General features: G+C 35.9%; 1 protein-coding gene across 1 annotated transcript in view; it reads right to left on the bottom strand.

Moving 5' to 3' along the window:
* The window catches only part of LOC141457918 (pyrokinin-1 receptor-like), a 136,203-nt gene that overhangs the window by 16,291 nt on the left and 99,754 nt on the right, over positions 1-20,158 (bottom strand). Inside the window, exon 4 of the mRNA XM_074135319.1 lies at positions 12,711-12,975. Coding sequence (XP_073991420.1) covers positions 12,711-12,975 — 265 coding nt within the window. The remainder of the gene's footprint in view (positions 1-12,710; positions 12,976-20,158) is intronic.

Genomic DNA, 20,158 nt, shown 5'->3' with positions numbered 1-20,158 from the left:
TCAACGCATTTTGCGTTATAAGCAACAAGGGTAACAATAAGCATTATTCACACATCAGAGTGAAGAAGTTACCCAGCGGTAACACTCCAATAACATTCTACATTCTACTGACTCTCTTCATCAGAGAGGAGTTCGTGAGGCCACTGTCTTTTAAGACGTCTAGAAGTGTAGTCTGGAAATGTTCTGGAAGATAGTTGTTGTACCAGTGGATTGTGATGTGTTTGAATGTTAAGATGCAATTCTCTGTGACGTGTTTTTGCAACATGTGTGACGGAAGGAATGTTTAAGTCTGTGTGAATGGTTTGATTGGTGTCGTAGAAAAGAGCGTTTACTATAGTGCGAAGAATTTTAGACAGCATTGACTGGATCCTTTGCAGATTTGTGCGTAAATCTTTTTAATTAAGTGATACTTACAGTCTGCTAAATGAGATGTAAAATTTTGGTTATTTTGGCTTAATTTTTATGTTAATCTTGTCACTAGGATTAATTACCCCAACTAACCCCACCACACAGAGCACTCCTGTGCTCCTGTATTCTATTACTAGGTAAAGTAAAGTAATTGCCTACTTTTTCAGGCAGGGCTTAACGTCCAACTACCAATTAGGTGTCGTCAGCGAGGACGGAAGCACATACTTTGCTATAAACAATTTTTTATAACAAATAAAAAGTAGTCATATGCGGGATTCGAACTGGTGATCTCCACCATACAAAGCCACTCTCTTGACCACTAGACCAACACCTACCCCTTACTGTTGCTACAAAATTGTTAAATTTTCTTATCGAAACAAACAGACCTTTTTTTTTTTTACTGCAGAATTCTTTATTCTGTTCTAAATTTTGTTAATTCTGCTCTTTCTTTCTCTCTATCTCTCTCTCTTCAAATGAATAACCTAACACAATTCCTTGCAGTGTGGGAGAATTTGATAAAAATAACTTTGTAAAATTGTTAAAACATGTAAATGACCTTGAGAAACTATCCTAGTTAGGTTGTCGGAGAGGGGGGGCAATGCTGGCTAATTTCAGTTTGTTTAGGGGCGCCTCTAAATGTCTACCCTGGGGAATTATGAGCGCATGACCGCTGTTAACTTAAACAATTTTACTACATTCTTCAACAGACTGCATTTACTATGTTGCGAAAAGGAATGTTAAGGAGCATTTCTGTCGCATCTAATTTATTAATTGAAAGAATTTTGAAATAAAAAAAATATGTAATAAATATAAAACTAGTGTGGATGCATAATTGTGTGACAGACATCCGGTTTACATCTTGTAGGGGAACCTAATTTGTGTGGGAGTTCACTACTATTAAATGCATTTCTGTTACTGCGTGAATTATGGCAGCGTGTGGTTGTAGATACAAACGGAAAATAAGCAGAACCTGCTCCGAACAAAACTCCTGTGGTTGTGAGCTATTTCTATTCGGAGCTGAAGTTTGCTAAAAATGTTTAATCATAAGGCATAAGATTTCTCGGCTCAGGCACTCGCCTTAGTCTTCGTGAGAAGTTCGAGACCAATTACTTGACAGACCCAAGATGTGCCTTGATCAGCAGAAGCTAGTGAGGATGGACTTGAATTCTGGTTCAAAGAAGAAAAGAAAGGTATCCCTTGGAAACTGCTGCCAGGTCTTAGCTACTGGACTAAGAGCATGTCCTCGCCCAACTTTCAAAGATCTCCTCCTAACATCGCCTTAAACTTAGCTAGCGAGCATCCCTGGACTAGAAATCCTGTTACCACTTTGTGACACTATAAAAGTTAAATGGTATAAAATTTAGAAATTTTGACTCTCTTCTGAAGTTTGACCTACAATTTACTTCCGTATCGTCTGGCGCTAGGTAACCGGATATAAGATTGAACTTCTAGCGGAAGCTATTAACAGCTTTTAATAAACTTGTTCATCATTTATTGAAATTGTACTTACTGAAATTAACAAATTGAAACTAATTGAAAATGAAATTAAATCATAGAATGTCGCGTGAAAACTTACAAGGAACTTTTCTTCTATTGAAAGTTATAGCAGCAAGCTTAAAGCAGCTTTTACTTGTAACGTTAATTGTAAAGTTCCATAGAGATACCATTCTCTCTACTAAATAACATTCTACTAATACTTAGTGAGCATTAAAACATAAGTATATATGTGACCTAAATCGTTCTGTTAAGTTTGTATAAGTTTTCCATTTTAAAATAAAACATTGTCTAGGTAGCGGCATTTAATGTTCACTCATAATAAGCGCAGACAAAACAATAAACATGACAAATTGTAGTCTTACCAGTATTTGGTCAAATTGTGTAGGATATACTATTCGGTTATCAGAAATGTCTTGCGGGTTAGCATATGTGGTGTTTTTAAAGTGGTTTTTTCTTTTTCAGATTGAAATATATATTTAGTAACCGGATATCATATAGCAGAATACGAGGGTCGTTTGAAAAGTCCGTGCAAAAATAAAAACTACTTAATTTTTTGGGGTAAACCTTTTTTATTTTTCAACATAGTCTCCTTTTAGGCTTATACACTTCGTCCAACGCTGCTCTAGTTTGTTGATCCCTTCCGAATAATAGGATTTGTCCAAGTCTGAAAAATAGCCATTCGTTTCTGCAATCACCTCCTCGTTTGAATAAAATCTTTTTCCCGCCAGCCATTTCTTCATATTGGGGAACAAATAGTAGTCCGAGGAGCCAAGTCTGGAGAATAGGGGGGATATGAAACGAGTTGGAACCCTATTTCCATTAATTTTGCGACCACAACTGCTGAAGTGTGAGCTGGTGCGTTGTCGTGATGGAAAAGGACTTTTTTCTGGGCCAATCGTGGGCGTTTTTCTTGCAGCTCGGTTTTCAAACGGTACAATAACGATGAATAATATGCACCTGTAATAGTTTTACCCTTTTCCAGATAGTCGATGAGGAATATTCCTTGCGAATCCCAAAAGACAGTCGCCATAATCTTTCCGGCCGAAGGAACGGTCTTCGCCTTTTTTGGCGCAGATTCCCCCTTGGTAACCCATTGTTTAGATTGTTCTTTGGTCTCAGGAGTGTAGTGATGTATCCATGTTTCATCCACAATGACGAAACGACGCTTAAAGTCCTGCGGATTCTTCTGGAACAGCTGCAAACCGTCCTTGCAACACTTCACACGATTTCGTTTTTGGTCAAGCGTGAGCAATCGCGGCACCAATCTTGCGGATAGCTTTGTCATGTCCAAATGTTGATGCAAAATATTATGTACCCGCTCATTCGAGATGCCCACAGCACTAGCAATCTCACGCACCTTCACTCTTCTGTCATCCATCACCATATCATGGATTTTATCAATGATTTCTGGAGTAGTAACCTCAACAGGGCGTCCAGAACGTTCAGCGTCACTTGTGCCCCTATGGCCACTCCGAAAATTTTGAAACCACTTATAAACTGTTCTAATCGAAGGTGCAGAGTCACCATAATGTTTATCAAGCTTCTCTTTAGTCTCCTGAGGCGTTTTGCCTTTCATAAAGTAGTGTTTAATCAACACACGAAATTCTTTTTCGTCCATTTTTTGAAAATCACTCGACTTCCTCGATTCAAACGAATGCCAAACACAAAGAAATAGACCGATCTGGCTGAAACTTGGTGTGTGTTCTTCCAAGAGATGCTACTAACTAAACATAACCTCGATACGCGCCAGTGGTGCTATCTCTCTGACTTTGCACGGACTTTTCAAACGACCCTCGTAGTAGAGGGATGAATGTGTGAAGCGAATGTATTTATAAGTAAGAATGGAGAGTGAGTGATATGCTAGTGATAAGCACCTAGACGATGCTGGCTGTATGGCGAAAGCCAATGCCAAAAAAAAAAGGCAAAAAAACAACAACGAATGTCATGTGAGTATTTAAAACCAGATTTTAATTAATCGAATTATAATATATCGATTAGAGTATATATTATTAAAACCTTCCTGTAGATAGATGTAAATCGTTGCAATAATTCAACACAAATTCAATTCACAGCCGCTGCAATGATAACGGCAAATTTACTTGAATTTATATCATAAACAGAATTTTTAAAAAACAATTTACATTATTTTGATCGCACCTTTTTTGTTTTTATAAAGTTAATCGAATTGTGCAGCGAACGGCCCAATATGTAAAGTTGGTATTATTTTTTTTCGATCAACTCTTCAGTCAGACTGTACAAGAGTGTGTTACAGCGCACCGGAAGTTCTCTGACGATATTCGATTTGCAATTCACAAACGGATGTTGATCTAGTTACCTTTTTCGATTTTACAAAGATGAATTTGAAACTGTTGGTCAAGTCCTTCATCAAAAAATTAAACTGATTGGAATGCTCCGCCTCCGCCACAAACACTGAAGTGAAACTCTCTGATACCGATCAGGGATACAATAAACATACCAGCTGATTTTATCCAGTACTGCCAACCAAATCACATTTTTCAACGTATTGTAAATATCCATCATTCAGCTGACTACCCACTCTATTGAATACGTTAATATAATATTACCCTATATAACAATATAATATTGAATTTCAATCCGGCAATTACAAATCCAAATCGTTAATTTGTTTGTTGGAAGATAATCCAGTTACGAGATTTGCATTATTTGTTAATTCAACTCGGCCATTTTGTTTACATTATCGTCCAATCGTGTGTATGAAAACAAACAATGAGAACGAGTTGGAATTTGTTTTAATTGGCCGCAATGTATGCAAAGACACAAAATTGTTAACAGGAAAAATTTAGTTAATTTACACAAAAAATGGGTTGTTAACACTCACATGACTTCCTGTTACCGCAGTTTACGTTATTAAATTTTCTTCAAACATGGTATTTATATTAAAAAAGATATTTATGAATGTTTAACTAAAAATCAATGTTCTTAGAAATGTTTCAAACTTATATAATTTATTATTACGTCATGTCCTGATTGAAATGAAACCTTTTTGGGCGTCCATCTATACAGCGGAGCTAATTGCTATTTTAACGGCTTTAAAATATATTTATTCGTTGTCGGAGAAAAAATATACCATTATTAGTGACAGCCAGAGTGCGTTGTGTAAATTATCACATATACACAACCAGTCTACAGGAATGAATCACATTATCGCAGAGATTGTAGAAACTATTGCCATTTTTAAAGAGAAGGGAGTCTGCATTAATTTTTTGTGGGTAAGGGGTCATTGTGGTATAAAAGAGAATGAAATTGTTGATACACTTGCAAAGGAAGCCACCAATAGTGGGGAAATGGCTAATTATAAATTACCACACACCGATATCAAGGGTATAATTGCAAAAGCAGCACTACAAAAATGGCAGACAGATTACAATAATGGTGATAAAGGTAGATTCTATAAAACTATGGCAGATCAGTTACCTAGACAACCATGGTTTAAGGGAACTGTCACTAATAAATGGGTTGTTACGACAATAAGCAGGCTGAGAGCGAACCACGCGGTGTGCGGATCGTATCTACACAAGATCAACAAAAGGTCCTCTCCTCTTTGCGTAGATTGCAATGAGGAGGAGGATTTCAAACATGTAATAATGATATGTCCACGTTATGTGGTAGAAAGGAAACGCATGTTTGACGATATATACAGGTATTTAGATGCACCATTTCGCTACGAAGACATTATATTCTCCACCAACATTTATGTGCTTAAGTCGATAGCAGAGCTAGCAATGAAATATGAATGTATTTAAAAGCTATAGCCGAATTAGAATGAATGGAAGAAAATGCTTAGAGAAGGATTACGTGATTTTAATTTTGGTTAAGCTCGTAGAAGGATGGCAGGAGCACAGAGTGCTGCTCCATCCATTAGCAGTAGTTTATGTAAATAGCGGTATATAGTAGAATGATGAATGTGTGAAGCGAATGTATCTATAAGTAAGAATGGAGAGTGAGTGATATTCTAGTGATAAGCACCTAGACGATGCTGGCTGTATGGCGGAAGCCAATGCCAAAAAAAAAAAAATAAAAAAAATAAAAAAACCTTTTTGGGGTAACTCTTTAGAAGTGGAGTTCAGCAATCAGCGGGAAGAGAAATACTTGATTAATGGTTTCCGTGTAAAGATCAATTTAAACTTTAAAGGTCAAGTTAAGTTAACCCGTAAAGTTCCATAAAATAAATTAAATGGCTAAAATAGCAGGAAGGTAAAGGAAGTACAATGTAATATGGTACTTGATCAGCTGTTAAGCTAACAAACAGGAAATAATGGTTCGTTAACCTGCTCCGTAACCAATAACATGATCCTATAAAACGACCCATAGTAAAACTTAACAACGGCTACAAAAGTCGCCAATAAGGTAACTTTAATATCCCAGTTACTTGCTCTAGTTTATTTATTTTTCTAGGCTTAATGTTTTGTCACTTTTCAACCGGAAATATGTAAGTATACAGGGTGATCCATTTAATACGCACCAATCGCTAATAACTTTTTAGGGAAGCAGAATTTCGAAAAAACCTACCAAGTAAACTATATGTTTTTTTTGGTCTAGTTTTCAAATTTTTCACCCCCGATGCTGTATCTTTATTTGTGGCGGAGTTACGGTTAAAAACCCGATTGGGGTTTCATAAAGACCACTAGTTTTGACAATGGTTATAAAAACTACATAAAAAACTGTGAAAAATGACGTTAACTCTGTTTCGATATCCCTAATATTAGTCGAGATATTTAAGATCAAAGTTACAATTTTATCTTATTCGTGATCGGTTTTCAATATTAATTTTCCACCACAAATACACGTTTTGGGTGGTCCTCTGACAGCGAAAAATGTTATTTGTGACGCAAATTACAAAAATAATAAGAATTGAAGATTTTAAAACATGTAGTGTAATGTAATGGTTGTGGGTGAATCAGGATAAATTTGTTTTATCATCAAATAAAAGCCATCATCACATCATTTTAATGCACCCAATATGCAAGATTTCTTGACCTATGATTACGGTAAGGATGTCTTGCCAGGGATGGACGGGTATTGGTCTAGTGGTCTTGAGCGTGGTTTGTACGTGGAAGATCCCCAGTTCGAATTTCGCGAATGCAGCCATTCTTATTACTTAAATAATCATAATACTTTTTTAAATAAAGTCTAGTCATACGGCCATCCCTGGCAAGACATCCTTACCGTAATCATAGGTCAAGAAATCCATAGAAAAGATACAGCATCGGGGGTGGAAAATTTGAAATCTAGACCAAAAAAAAAAAACATATACTTTACTTCATGGGTTTTTTCGAAATTCCGCTTTCCTAAAAAGTTATTAGCGATTGGTGCGTTTTAAATGGACCTGTATGTATTTTCGGCTAACAATGAATGAAAACTAATAGGTGGTCTTTTCATTCAGATTTTTATTTATTAAATAGGACTCTGGAAAGAAAACTGTTTTCGATTTTCCATTTCGTGGTCCTCATTTTCCCTCCACACCCCACTACAGATCAGATTATTTGGCATCAAAAGAAGAAAACTATAACAAGTCTATGAATAACAATTCCCTGGACTCTCTAAAAAGTTTTTCCAATATATTTACTAAGCTAGATGTCGTCGAACTCTCTGCACAATTCAACAAGTTGTTTTTAGCGCTAGAAGTAATCGTATATTATCAGAGCTAGATCAGTTTGTTGTAGAGATTTTGACTTTAATTATGGTCATTGTCTTGCAACTACACTTATTACATGTACACACCCTATGTAAACTCCTTCACTCAGTCAGCGAGTGCAGTGAACTGATTAATGTATCTCTGATGATGGATGAAAGTCCGATACCAATCAGGGATACAATAAACAGCATGCTGCGACAGGATAAAATCAACGATATTATCCAGCATTACCAACCTAACCATATTTTTAATTAATTTAATTAAAGCCACACATCTCTTAAGACCTGACCAATTTCACCCTGAAGAACAGACGATAGAACAGTAGAACACAGTTCTTCCCCTCACTGCCTTCTAAAGCATATACTCCTTCAAACACTAAGTACATCAAGTCTCTTTGAGGAACTTCCTGCTTTAAGATCTCCTTAACTTCCGAAATCCTTCACCAACTTCTTTGAAAAGCTCTCAAGTACTCCCTCACTTACATATTCAACTCGTTTCTTTGTACAAACTACTTTTTCCAGTCATGGAAATTCTAGGTCATTCAAATGATTTTTCTTACTTAAATTATCAACTGAATTACTTATGGAACCTGAAGAGACAGTAGAATTATCAAAACTATTTGGACTTAAGGACTTATGTAGGGGAATCAGCCAAATCGACCAACTTACGCACCATACAGACATTCTCCTGACGCTCCTTCTTTTTTTCTTTTTACGTCACAAACCTTTCTCTTCAAACTGATCTTCAAGCATTCCTTGGAAACACCAACACGCCAAGACCGATTAACCTTCAGTACAGTTCTAATCCTGTCTGACAAAATCTCATGTTTCTCCAACCATACCCAAAAAAAAAGAATGCTGCACGCGCCAGTGACCAAGACAGATTTCCTTCGGGACAGCGTCACTGGTTCACGTAGAGGAGTGCTACCACCTCTGTTCCTCACATCTTATTTACTTTATTGCATCCTTGGTACAGATTGTACATTACGAAATTAAGCAAAAAAACAATTTTAATGAAAAATTCTTTAGTAACGATAGAATTAAATAACTTAGGATAGAATTAATTTAGATTGAATCCCAGGAATGTTGAACTCCCAATCTTATATCGCTCAATATTTTCTTTTATTAATACTTCTTCTCCCTCCTTGTAAGAAAGTATTACAATCAAGCAGACTTCCGGTGTGGAATTTACTCCGGAAATAGTCGTTTTGAGGAGGAATCTTAGCTCTCCAAAAATGGGCATTTTACTAACAGGTTTGTGTGTGAGTGAGTGCATTTATCTTCCGTAACAAACAGCAGAAGTTCTAGGAACCACCAGAGGAAGTCGCTGGTTTAAATTTTCACACTAAATTCGTAAACCGGAAGTTCCTATTTATAGAATATTTTTAGTACGTCCTCAAAAACTACTTCTATAATTTGTTTGCTAATTATTATAGATATGTAGATCTAAAACAGTAAGTAAAGTAAAAGTAATCGCCTATTTTTTGAGGCGTGGTTTAACGTCCAACTACCAATTAGGTGTCGTGGACGGGAGGCGGAAGCTCATACTTTACTATAGAACAATTTTTTCAAACAAATGAAAAGTAGCCATACGCGGGATTCGAACTGGGGATCTGCCACTTATAAAGCCACGTTCTTGACCACCAACTACCTACCAATGACGCGCCTAATTGAGGGTTAATTAAATACAGGATTGGGAGAACATTTGATTTATCAAAAAAGCCTTTGTTGATTTTTAGCGGTTGGGAAAGATGTATTTTTTTTTTTTCTTTAGGACTTTAGGAGTGTCTTGCCAATCTGCCTGTTTAGGCTAGGAATTTCCAGGTAGATACCATTTGTTGGGATAGCATGAGTCTATCTTAGCAAAGATAGGAGGTGAGATCTGGCGCCACAGTTGATCCAATCTGCCTCTAATCCACCAAAAAGAAACCTCCAAATGTAACATTAAGCTGGCAAACTTAAGCTACTTCTGAATATTTCAGTCTGATTATTGCGTCCTTTCTTAAAGAATTTCATACTCTTCTGAAGAATATTTCTTAATCGCTGCAGAATTCACACTGGGTAATATTCAGAGCATCAAAAAGTGACCTTTCTCTCTCTCGATCATTAGCAGTTCTCCCTTCACTTCCGTATCCTTGCAGTAGTCTCGAATAGGTAGCAGAATCTTAAAGAGAAGCAGTCCTTGCCACTATTCTTCACAGGGAAGGGTTAATTAACCAGGGAGCCCTCTGCGCAATAAGGGTCACGAAGGGAAGAAGTAAACAGGTAACCCTGTCTCCTAATATGGTCTCGCATAGCGTACTCCTTGCACAGAATATAACACCTGTCGATTCGTCCCCAGCCTCAACCCGACGCAGATAAATATTTGTTATCGAGGTCAAGGTGAAAGCCTACCAAGAAGACTGATTGGCCTTCCCCCCCCTTATTGAGGTGGTTCTTCCACCACCCTCCTTCTTGTCATAACCCCAAACTTTTATTTCATTTTCCTTCATACTATCGATGCTTGTTAGCTTTCCACAAAAGAGACCGCTTTTCCTTTTAACATTCAGCTCTTTTCTGGCTTGGTTATAAACATACTCTCTCCTGTGTGATACCAGAGAATAGGTATTAATGCAATTTATAAAGATAGATATTTAAACATTTTCGTATAATTTGAAATTCTCGTTTTACGTTTATTATTCAAGTAAAGTAATTGCCTATTTTTTTCAGGCTGGCTTTACGTGAAAATACCAATTAGGTGTCGTGGACGGAGGCGACTAGCAAACGTACTATACTGTAAATTTCTCATAATAACCATTAAATAAAATCCAAGGCCTAGAGACCGGGAATTGAACCCACTAAACCAACAATACATCTTAGCTTTGAGGGTCTAGCCTATAACCGCCTAACTTACTTTACTGTAAATTTCTCATATTAACCATTAAATAAAATCCAAGACCTAGACCAGTAATCGAACCCAATATTTGGGTTTCTACGGCCACCTTATTGCACAGTGAGACATCCCCTCACAATAAGGCTCATTCTCAGAAACTTCCTAGCACAAATCTTTAATGAGAAAAAAAGCAAAAACCATAGCTCTGAAAAACTGTTGAATAACTTTTCAGTGAATCTTCAATTATCTGGTTCCACCCCGAACAAAGGAACCATTTTTGGGGAAGAAAAGGAAGAGAATTTAACACGTAAAATTTAAAATGTTCTGGGACTCGTCTGATTAAAGGACTAAAGAAAAATTCTAAAACCCTAATTTCTAAAAACCATTAATGTTTCACTTTATTTCTCTACCACCAGTTTTTCACGATTTTCACTTCCAGAAAAAAAAAGGATCCAATTTTCCTTTCATCAAACTTTTAAATGAAAATCTGCCACCATTAATAGAAAGTTTTCAGAGAACATGTTGTATGTTATTGGATACCGTGTCAAGGAATGGAAACTACCAACCAACCAGTCGACAGTTATGACGACCGGGGGGGTTTGCTGATTATTATTCTGCCAAATTTATTGGTGGAAAAAATGTAGGTTCTATCGTACCAATGTTTTGAACAATTTTCTTTTACATTATTAAGCAAAAAGTTAAATTTATTTATTATTATTATTATTTTTTTTGAAAAACTTTTCATCTAATTGGAAGAATATTTACATAATTTTGTACTTTATTTAATTTTCTTCTGCAAAGGGATTCTTTTTCTTCAAAAGTTAAGACTAAAGGTCGATTTAAAGGTCACTGTTTTTTTTGAACTTGCTGTAAACAGTTGCCATCATTAGTAAAAACGCGAGGTTGGATTGTGGGTTAAAGAGAAGTTTTAGCTTGAAAAACTGGTGAGGTAATTATTTATGCAAAAAATAAATAAATAAATAATTATTTATGTACAAACATTGAGAATAAAAAATAATTTCAGGTATAGAACTTGAAGCGTGGTTTCAAGTAAAGAATTTAAATTAAATTAAATTAATTTATTTTTTACTGAAATTAAGAGAAAACTTTTAAAAAATAATAAAGAATAAATAACATTTCAATGGCACACAAAGTAATGCCTATTTTTCACCTAATTAGGTATCGAGGACGGAGGCGACTAACAAACTTTACTATAAAGTTATATTAAACAATAAATAAAATCTAAGACCGCTATACCGCAATACATCTTAGCATTGCGGGTCTATAACCGCTCGCCTCCTGTGTGTGTGGCGCCTAACCTAAAGTTATATTAAACCTGCATTACCTGTGAGTAATACAGTACAATTCAATTAGCATACTTTATTTAAAAAAATATCAGACGCTATTTGAGACATACCTATTTGTTATATTAGAGAATGTATAACATTTAAATACATTTAGTCTAGGTAATATTATTCTCTTCAAATAAGAATACAAACTGTTGAAATCCCCTCTGAATACAAGAAATTATCGAGTAGTGGTCATGGTATTACCATGCCCAGATTCACCCTTCTGATATCTCAACTTGACGAAACAGAGGAAACAGCTCAAGTTCTAACCCAAGGACAATCTGTTGCCTTCCCAACTTCCGGAACTAGATCTCCAAACAACATTATTTACAATAACTTCTCTTAGTCTACTATCCAAGTAGAACTCCAAATAGCCGACATTCTTGAGTCTCTCCTGCTATTTTATCAGCACAGTCAGGCTACTTTGTCGTGTTAGTGTAAAAGAAAATTGTGTGCATTTTTTTTGACATTTTGTTGGATTAAGCCAGCGCGAGCCACCAATCAGCTGTGAGATCCAGGTGGTACTGGTTATTTTGGGAGGTTACAAGTGGAAGTGATCACGATATTAGGATGAGTAAGAATGTCTGATGTATAATTAGAATGTAGGATGTGGCTAAGGATGCTGTCTTGTCTGAGAGCAACTCCTCATCAGCAACCATAAAGTAGTTTATTACTTAACAGCGGGGATGGGATTATCTCAAATGGTTAGCGTATTGAATTCCAACGCGGAGATTTTTTCTTCTAGGAGGAGCTTCTTAAAGCTCACTCATTGCTACGTGATGGACAACGCTATCTGTAACAGGAGAACACTGACCGGCAGTGCACTGAAAAAAGCTCCTGGCGCCAATAACTTCGTGCGCAATAAAAAGAAAACAAAAAAAATTTACGCAACAACATGAATGTCTTACCTAACATCCTGATAACATGATTTTGATTCCTCACGATCTCCACTGTGGGTGGACGTTTAATAATTCTGGAACGGCGAAGTTTCAAAGCGATCAATATGTAGAGGCAAGTAATTAGGGTCATTGGTACGATGAAGAATACACAAGATGAGATTTCGAATGAGTGCTCCATCCAGACCTTACTGGGTATGACCGTACACGTGGCGTAACTGGACAACGAGACGTTCTTCTCCACAAGAACATGAAGAACTACGCCAAACTGGATCACCTGAAACATAAGGAAAATGTGTTTTTTTTTTAAATAGACATTTTTATTGCTTTTGTAATAATATTTTGTTTTTATTTAATTTTTCACTCATGGTAATACATGGCAGAAGTTTATAAGGAAACGTGAGCTCATAGCTAAATTAGGTAACAACGCATCCAGCTAACAGCTGAACTAGTTGCGGTATTAAGAGCAGTAAAGTATATATTCATACATTGTCAGAAATCAAGTAATGACTGCCAAAGTCATATATATTAATTGGCAAACCAATAAAGTAAAGTAATTGCCTATTTTTTCAGGCGGGCTTGACGTCTAACTACCTAATTAGGTGTCGCGGACGGAGGCGACTAGCAAACATACTTTACTGTAAATTTCTTTTATTAACAAATAAATAAAATGTAAAGCCTAGACCGGTGGAATTGAATCCACTAAACCAACGATACATCTTTCCGGGTCTAGCCTATAACCGCCTGACATACTTTACTGTAAATTTCTCATATTAACCATTAAATAAAACCCAAGACCTAAGACCGGGAGTCGAACCCACTAAACCAACAATACATCTTAGCATTGCGGGTCTAGCCTATAACCGCCTAACATACTTTACTGTTAAATTCATAATATTAACCATTAAATAAAATTCAAGGCCTAGAGACCGGGGAATTGAACCCACTAAACCAACAATACATCTTAACTTTGCGTGTCTAGCCTATAACCGTGGCGCCTAGGCAAGCCTATATTCCACCTCCTGTAGCCATAAATTACATATAATTGCTTAAACAATGGAAATTGTAGTAATTCTAAAAGATGAAGAGATCTCGGCATTGATTCTGTGGATAAGAGGTTAAAAGGTCGTACATGCTAGCCTAGCAGGCTACCTGCAACAGGTGTAAAATGGATGAATCCAGTATTTTCGCCTAATGGTTTAAAGGAAAAATTGGAAAATGGTAATAGAAAGTTTGGAAAAGTAAGAAAACATCAAAAAATTGATTCAGTCAAGTGGCTCACTTCCGGTTGGTTTATTTTTCTGCATGGCATTTCCTTCAATCACTTGATTCCCTTCCTGATGAACTTTGACCTGAAAACTGGACTTTTTCTGGAAACTATTTCTGGGCAAACCCTTCTAGAAACGATCGGAGCCTTATGAGAAGTTCTTGCTTACAAAACTCTCAAAACGAGGAAGCCTTTATTTTTCTGCAGTAAGTTCGAATCAAATTTAATTATTTGCAAAATGTTGTTGGCAAAGTATGAACTTCCGTCCCACTCCTTCATGACACTCAAGTTGGCAGTAGCAACGTTAAAGGCGTTTACTTTACAAATTATTTTATAGAATAATATACACATGAGTTGAACTACTGCAGTCTTCCATTTTGTAAGAAAGCTCTGGCTTATTAATAAACAGCTGTAATAAAACTACAAACATTACTTTAATTTTAAAATAACATACAAGATGAAAACATCTATCGAAATTAAACATGGCTACAGTACAGACAGAATGCAAAACTGAAATAACTACGTAGACCAAAAGCAATTCCACTAGTTAGAAAACAACTTCCCATTATAAAGCAATATAAATCAGATTAAAAAACATATGGTTTGCATTCCACAGCCTGCTGGATATAAAATGTATTTTTTATAAATAGAATTCAATAAAATACTATTTAAAATTATGGAATATAAGATGTAAACGGAAGGTTGTTCACCTTGACAATGACATCGTTTCTATTTTTAATCTTCCAGTTTAGAAGGTGACGTCCAGTTTGAAATTGATACTCTCCACACAGGAAACTAGTCACTTTGATTACTTCCTCTAAGTTTGCGAAAAAGAAAAAGAATTTATTTTTCTGTCGTGCTAAATTTATTTAAACATCGTATTATTTTCCTTGATATTCTCTGAGGTAGAAACCCTATTCCTTTGAGGAGCACCTAAAATGACGCCAGATTACTAAATCAGGAGTTCTACAGAAGCAATGTAAGAAGTAGAAATAACGTAAACGATCAAACAAGTTGAAATAAAAGATAAAAAATAGGAGAATATAAACTGGAAATATAATTCTTTTGTTGTAAAGTAAGTCCCTTTGAGAAATACTTTACGTCCTTTAAATAACAACGAAGAAAACTTGATATAAATATATTATGCCAGGAAAGCAAATTGTGAAAGGATGCATCCTGTTTTAATATTTCCCTCAGCACTTTTACGTCATCTTTCTTAAGATCAATACTCAGGAAATATTCAACCTAAATCAATACAGTTAATTTCAGTAGATCCTGTAGGACACATACCAATTAAATTTAAGACATTTTGTTTTTATAGAGAAGAAAAGTTTTTAAAAGTCTCCTTGTAAAAAAACAATCTGGTGGAAAATTCTCAAGTGATTTTTCTCTTAGCATGAAAATTTTCTATGGAGATCCCTGTCCTAAGGCTTCCCTGAAACGAGGTATATATTCTGTGATCACCAGTTGATGGTGAGGTTTTTATACTATCCAAGAATAGGCTAAGTATTTTCTAAGCATTTTTAAAATCGTAAGGATATAACCACCTTTTTCAACGATTCTTTGTAAACTCATTACTTACGTCCAGCGATTAATCATTGCGTTTTGCAACGTTTTATTTGAATAATTTGACCAGAATAATGTAATTAGAGAAAAATCTGGAAGCGTTAGAGGAGTTGTTGGTGAGGTTTTGTACTATCCTAGAATAGCCTAAGTATTTTCTAAGCATTTTCAGAACTTAATTTAGGCGCTTGAGGGGAATTAAGTCAAGGTATAGTTATCTCTGACCACAGCTTTTCACTTCTGAATACGTCTCTGGTGTCCATGGTGATCTTAACCTTAGGCAGCTAACCTCAAAGCATTTGGCTGGGCTTTGGAGTAAGGTGGGCAAAGATTTGTTGCACCAGAAAGTAAAGCCTATTTTTTGAGGCGGAGCTTAACCAGTTAACTGTTTATGACGAAGATATTCGTCACGAAAAAAGTGTCAAAATTTTGTGTTATGACGAGTATAGTACGTATTCATGCGTTTTCAGTTGTGACCATCGGCAGTTAATTTTGGAATTTTAGTCAAAACTGAAATATATTCCTAAATTTATTTTTGATGTTTTTGGTACCTATTTATGTTAATATAAATAAATGAGTAAATGTACATGAAATAAATAACGAAGAAAAAATATATAAAAGTCATTTCATTGCAACCCCAATTTCATATCAAACATACTCTGGGGTTTGATGAATATATTCGTCATCACTTATTTTTGTACGACGAACGTAGGGAACATATTTTCCAACAAGGTCGAAACAGTTAACTGGTTAATCGTCCATCTACCAATCAGAAATGGACGAGGCCGGAAGCGTACAACTTACTATTACCATTTTTTTTTTTTTATTTCTAACTAATTCACGCGTGATTCGAACCAGAGATCACAAATCCACGCTTTATATGGACTCCCGCCTCTGCACCAGGTAACTAATTGAGGGTGTCCAGCTCTTCCTATTGTTTCCTCAAACAGGCAAATCATTGTACCAGTATAAAGGAAATCGTAAGACATGTTTTTGCGGGGAGAGAGGAAATAATAATAAACTAAAAAAATAGATTTCAGTAAAGGGGCGCTGAACATCGATTTTTTTGACTTACCTAAATCTTAATCCAGGCATTCTTGGTGGTAAAATGAAACCCAAACTTGCGATTTTCCAATTTTTGACGGAAGCTGATCAGGTCTGACTGAATCAAAACAGATCAATTTGTATAATCCATGTTTCGTGTTCAGAAATCTTAAAACGCGTATTTCCGGAACACATTCTTTTAAGAGGTTCGAAGGAAGTAATTAGATTAGGAGTAAAATTTTAAAAAAACACGTGAATTGCGAGATCTTACTGCATGGAAAATTCTTTCTTCGATGTACTTTATGTGGAAATATTTTAAATACTTTTCCCAGATGGAAAAGAGGCAAGAAAACGTTTACATAAACAATAGTAAAAGTCACATTAGTTTTTCCACTGAGGGTTGTATGGGCACCATAGAAATTGATCGATCTAAATCCATATTCAATGAAGTCCATGGATATTATAAAGTTATATAAAAGTATAATAAAAGTTGTAATATATGATCGAAAAAAACTTACTCGATATATCGATTTGGACAGTTACATAACAGTCGGATAATACTAAACGAAAATAAAGGACTATTCTGAAATATTCCAGGATCGTTTCTTTTCTATTAACATAAAAGAAAATCGGATGTGAATACACTCTCACGTCTCTCATACACACACACGCGCAGTGAAAAATCAGGAAATCGCGAATAATCTCTTCCTCTTGTACAGATTCTCTGCCAATCATGATGGCACTGAGATGTCTGAGACACCGCGACCACCTCATTAACTCATGATGGTTATCAAAGGATATCTATGTACGTCATAAAGTTCATGCCCTTAATGTGAAACGTAGAGTGCGAGATACTAACATAGTAAAATACTACATTTAATTGGGGCTGGTGTTGGTCTAATGGTGTAATTGGGAGATTCATAGTTCGAATCCCGCGTTCGGCTACTTTTTATTTGTTAGAAAAAAATTGTTTATAGTAAAGAATGAAGCGGAAGCCCCCGTCCAGCGACATCTAATTGGTAGTTGGACGTTAAGGCCCGCCTGAAAAAAAAAATAGGCGATTACTTTTACTTTACGAAATTTAATTTTTCGAAATTACAGGTTCGAATCCGGCTTCCTGTTCATCTTCTCTTTCTACGAGCTTCTTACAGCTGACTTCCGTTGATGCACACTGATGTGATAAAAAATATTCGTAAGAAAACAATCACTTATCGTACTGACACACAAACAACCAATAGAAAACATACTGGGGAAAATACTGCGAAGAAAATTCTATCGCAGGGAAAAACTACCCTTATACAAGAACATGTTTGAAGTTTATTGCTTTTAGTTCACGTAATAATAAACTTAGAATATGTAAGCACCTATTCAAGTTCATTTCTCGCTCTCTCTCTCTATCTCTATCTCTTTCTAAAATCTTCTACCCCAATAGGAAGCCCAAAATAAACTGTTGAACTGTTGCTTTCTTCACATTCAGTGGCAGGGAGGGGGCAGGGAAGGAAAATAAATTCAATTCCATCAGAAAATATACTGTTCCACATGTTTACATACTCCACATTTCTTTATGTATTCCGGAAGTAACACGGTTTCAATAGATTGATGGGTAAAGAGTCATTTTTAACATTTGTATACACTCTGTTATTGCGTCATTTCCGCTTCACAAAAAAAAAAAAAATCTGGCCTAAAATACAACTTTTCTTATTCAGATAATTTACGAAATTACTTTTTCTTGCAACATGGAATTATTACTTAAAAGAAAGTTAGTTTGGCTTCAACGCTATAATGTATAAACTTTTAATATAAAAAGCGCGACTTCCACAACCTCCCCTAGAGCTCCCCCCCCGTAAATTCCAAGTTCTCTAGCAAAAATTTCAAACCGGATGTCTAATGAGAGAGTGTAACAAAAAAAGCGTGTGTTAATTTCCTGTTACCACTCAAGTAAAGAAACTACTGCTACTATCGTATTAAATTTTCAAAAATCGATTAAAAAAAAAGAAAAAAAATATCAACATTTTGTGGTCCTCTGAGTTTGAAAAAAAATGATTTCTGTACAAGTGTGATCAAAAAAAATACGTCGCAGATAAGTCAAAAGTTGTAATTTAGTTTTGTACCACCACTGCTGGGTTTGATTAGAAAAATTTCTAGTGCTGGTGATTTCTTTTATTTTTTCGACAACTCCAATCGATTAGCATCCAATCGATTGATCTATAACATTGATTTTATTTAACCAGTTAAGCGTGTTTAACGTGTATACAGGTCAAACCAAATCTCTATTACGGTGCGTTCGACGTGTATACCCCTAGTGAAAAATACATAAAATTAACTGACTTTCACTACGCACGTTCAGGACAAAGTAAACGCAGGCAAACTGGAATATACGACTGCTATTTCCTCTACTCTCACGTGACTCCAAAATGACTGTGGAGCAACAAACTCCTCCTCTACAAAGTAGTCATTAAGCCGATGTTGCTCAACGCCTGCTCCGCCTGGAGCCCTAGACATGTAGTAGCAACATCAAGAAACTCCAGAACAAATTTCTGAGACTAGCGACAGACACTCCACAGCGCACTAGAATTGACTCACTCCACGGAGACTGCGTCCATTATCTTCCGGTACACTCCTACATCCAAAATCGTCTGCTCAAACTCCTTTCCATCCTAGACTACCATCCTAATCCACTATGCCGCGACATAGCCTCCTACAGATCCTTCTATCCTCCAACAGACACAGAAGATTAAAACATATCTTACTCTAACTCTCTACAACTAGCTGCAGGTTTTTCCTCTCCTTTTTTCCCTGCATTCCTACCCTACTCACCTAACTTTTCTCTTACTTCACTTAGTTAAGAAGGTTGAAATATTTTTATACATTTATACTTCTAAATTTATTTTATGTATTGTATATATTTATTATAATAAATATTTATTCTATTTCTTATACATATAATTGCCATTAACTATAAAATCTCGAAATTTTAATAGAATGCAACAAGAATATTATTTAGGTGGGATGTTTCCTTTATCTTACCAATAGAACTGCCAAGTATTTTGATACGGAGGGGAGTGGAGGGAGTCAGCCAAATAATAAGTGGTTGGTACATGTTTGGTCTCCCGCATTAGAGATTGGGGAATTACGCACACAAATAGAAGCTAATGACGTTTTTGCCTTAGATAGAGGTTCCAGAGCATGATTTCATTTTGGTACAGAATTCAAAGCTCTCTTTTCTTCCTTGTAAAAAAAGCTCTTGCATCCCTAGTTATAACTAGAGCAATGCATACGTGAAGAAGCTGTGCAAGAATTTTTGAATGAGCACAGAATGCACTCTGGTAATCTCAAGCCCCAGAGAGATTGCAGAAAAAGTCAGCTTGCAGTGAATATTACGACTATTGTAAACTTTTGGTTGTTTTGCCCTCCTGCGTTCGACTTGTGTATACACGTCACTGTCTGATTTTAATTCCGCACACTGTGGGTTCTTTTTTAAAAAACTAAATTCCACGCTTAACTGGTTTAAGTTTAACGTTTTCATTTCAGATATTTAAAATGATTTCAACGCTCTGCACTCCAGAATTCAAACTGGAATACGATC

This window comes from Rhodnius prolixus, unplaced genomic scaffold, assembly GCF_049639745.1.
Source record: "Rhodnius prolixus isolate KJV_2025 unplaced genomic scaffold, Rpr scaffold_5, whole genome shotgun sequence".
Lineage (NCBI taxonomy): Eukaryota > Metazoa > Arthropoda > Insecta > Hemiptera > Reduviidae > Rhodnius > Rhodnius prolixus.
This window is presented reverse-complemented; position numbering and strand designations above follow the sequence as displayed.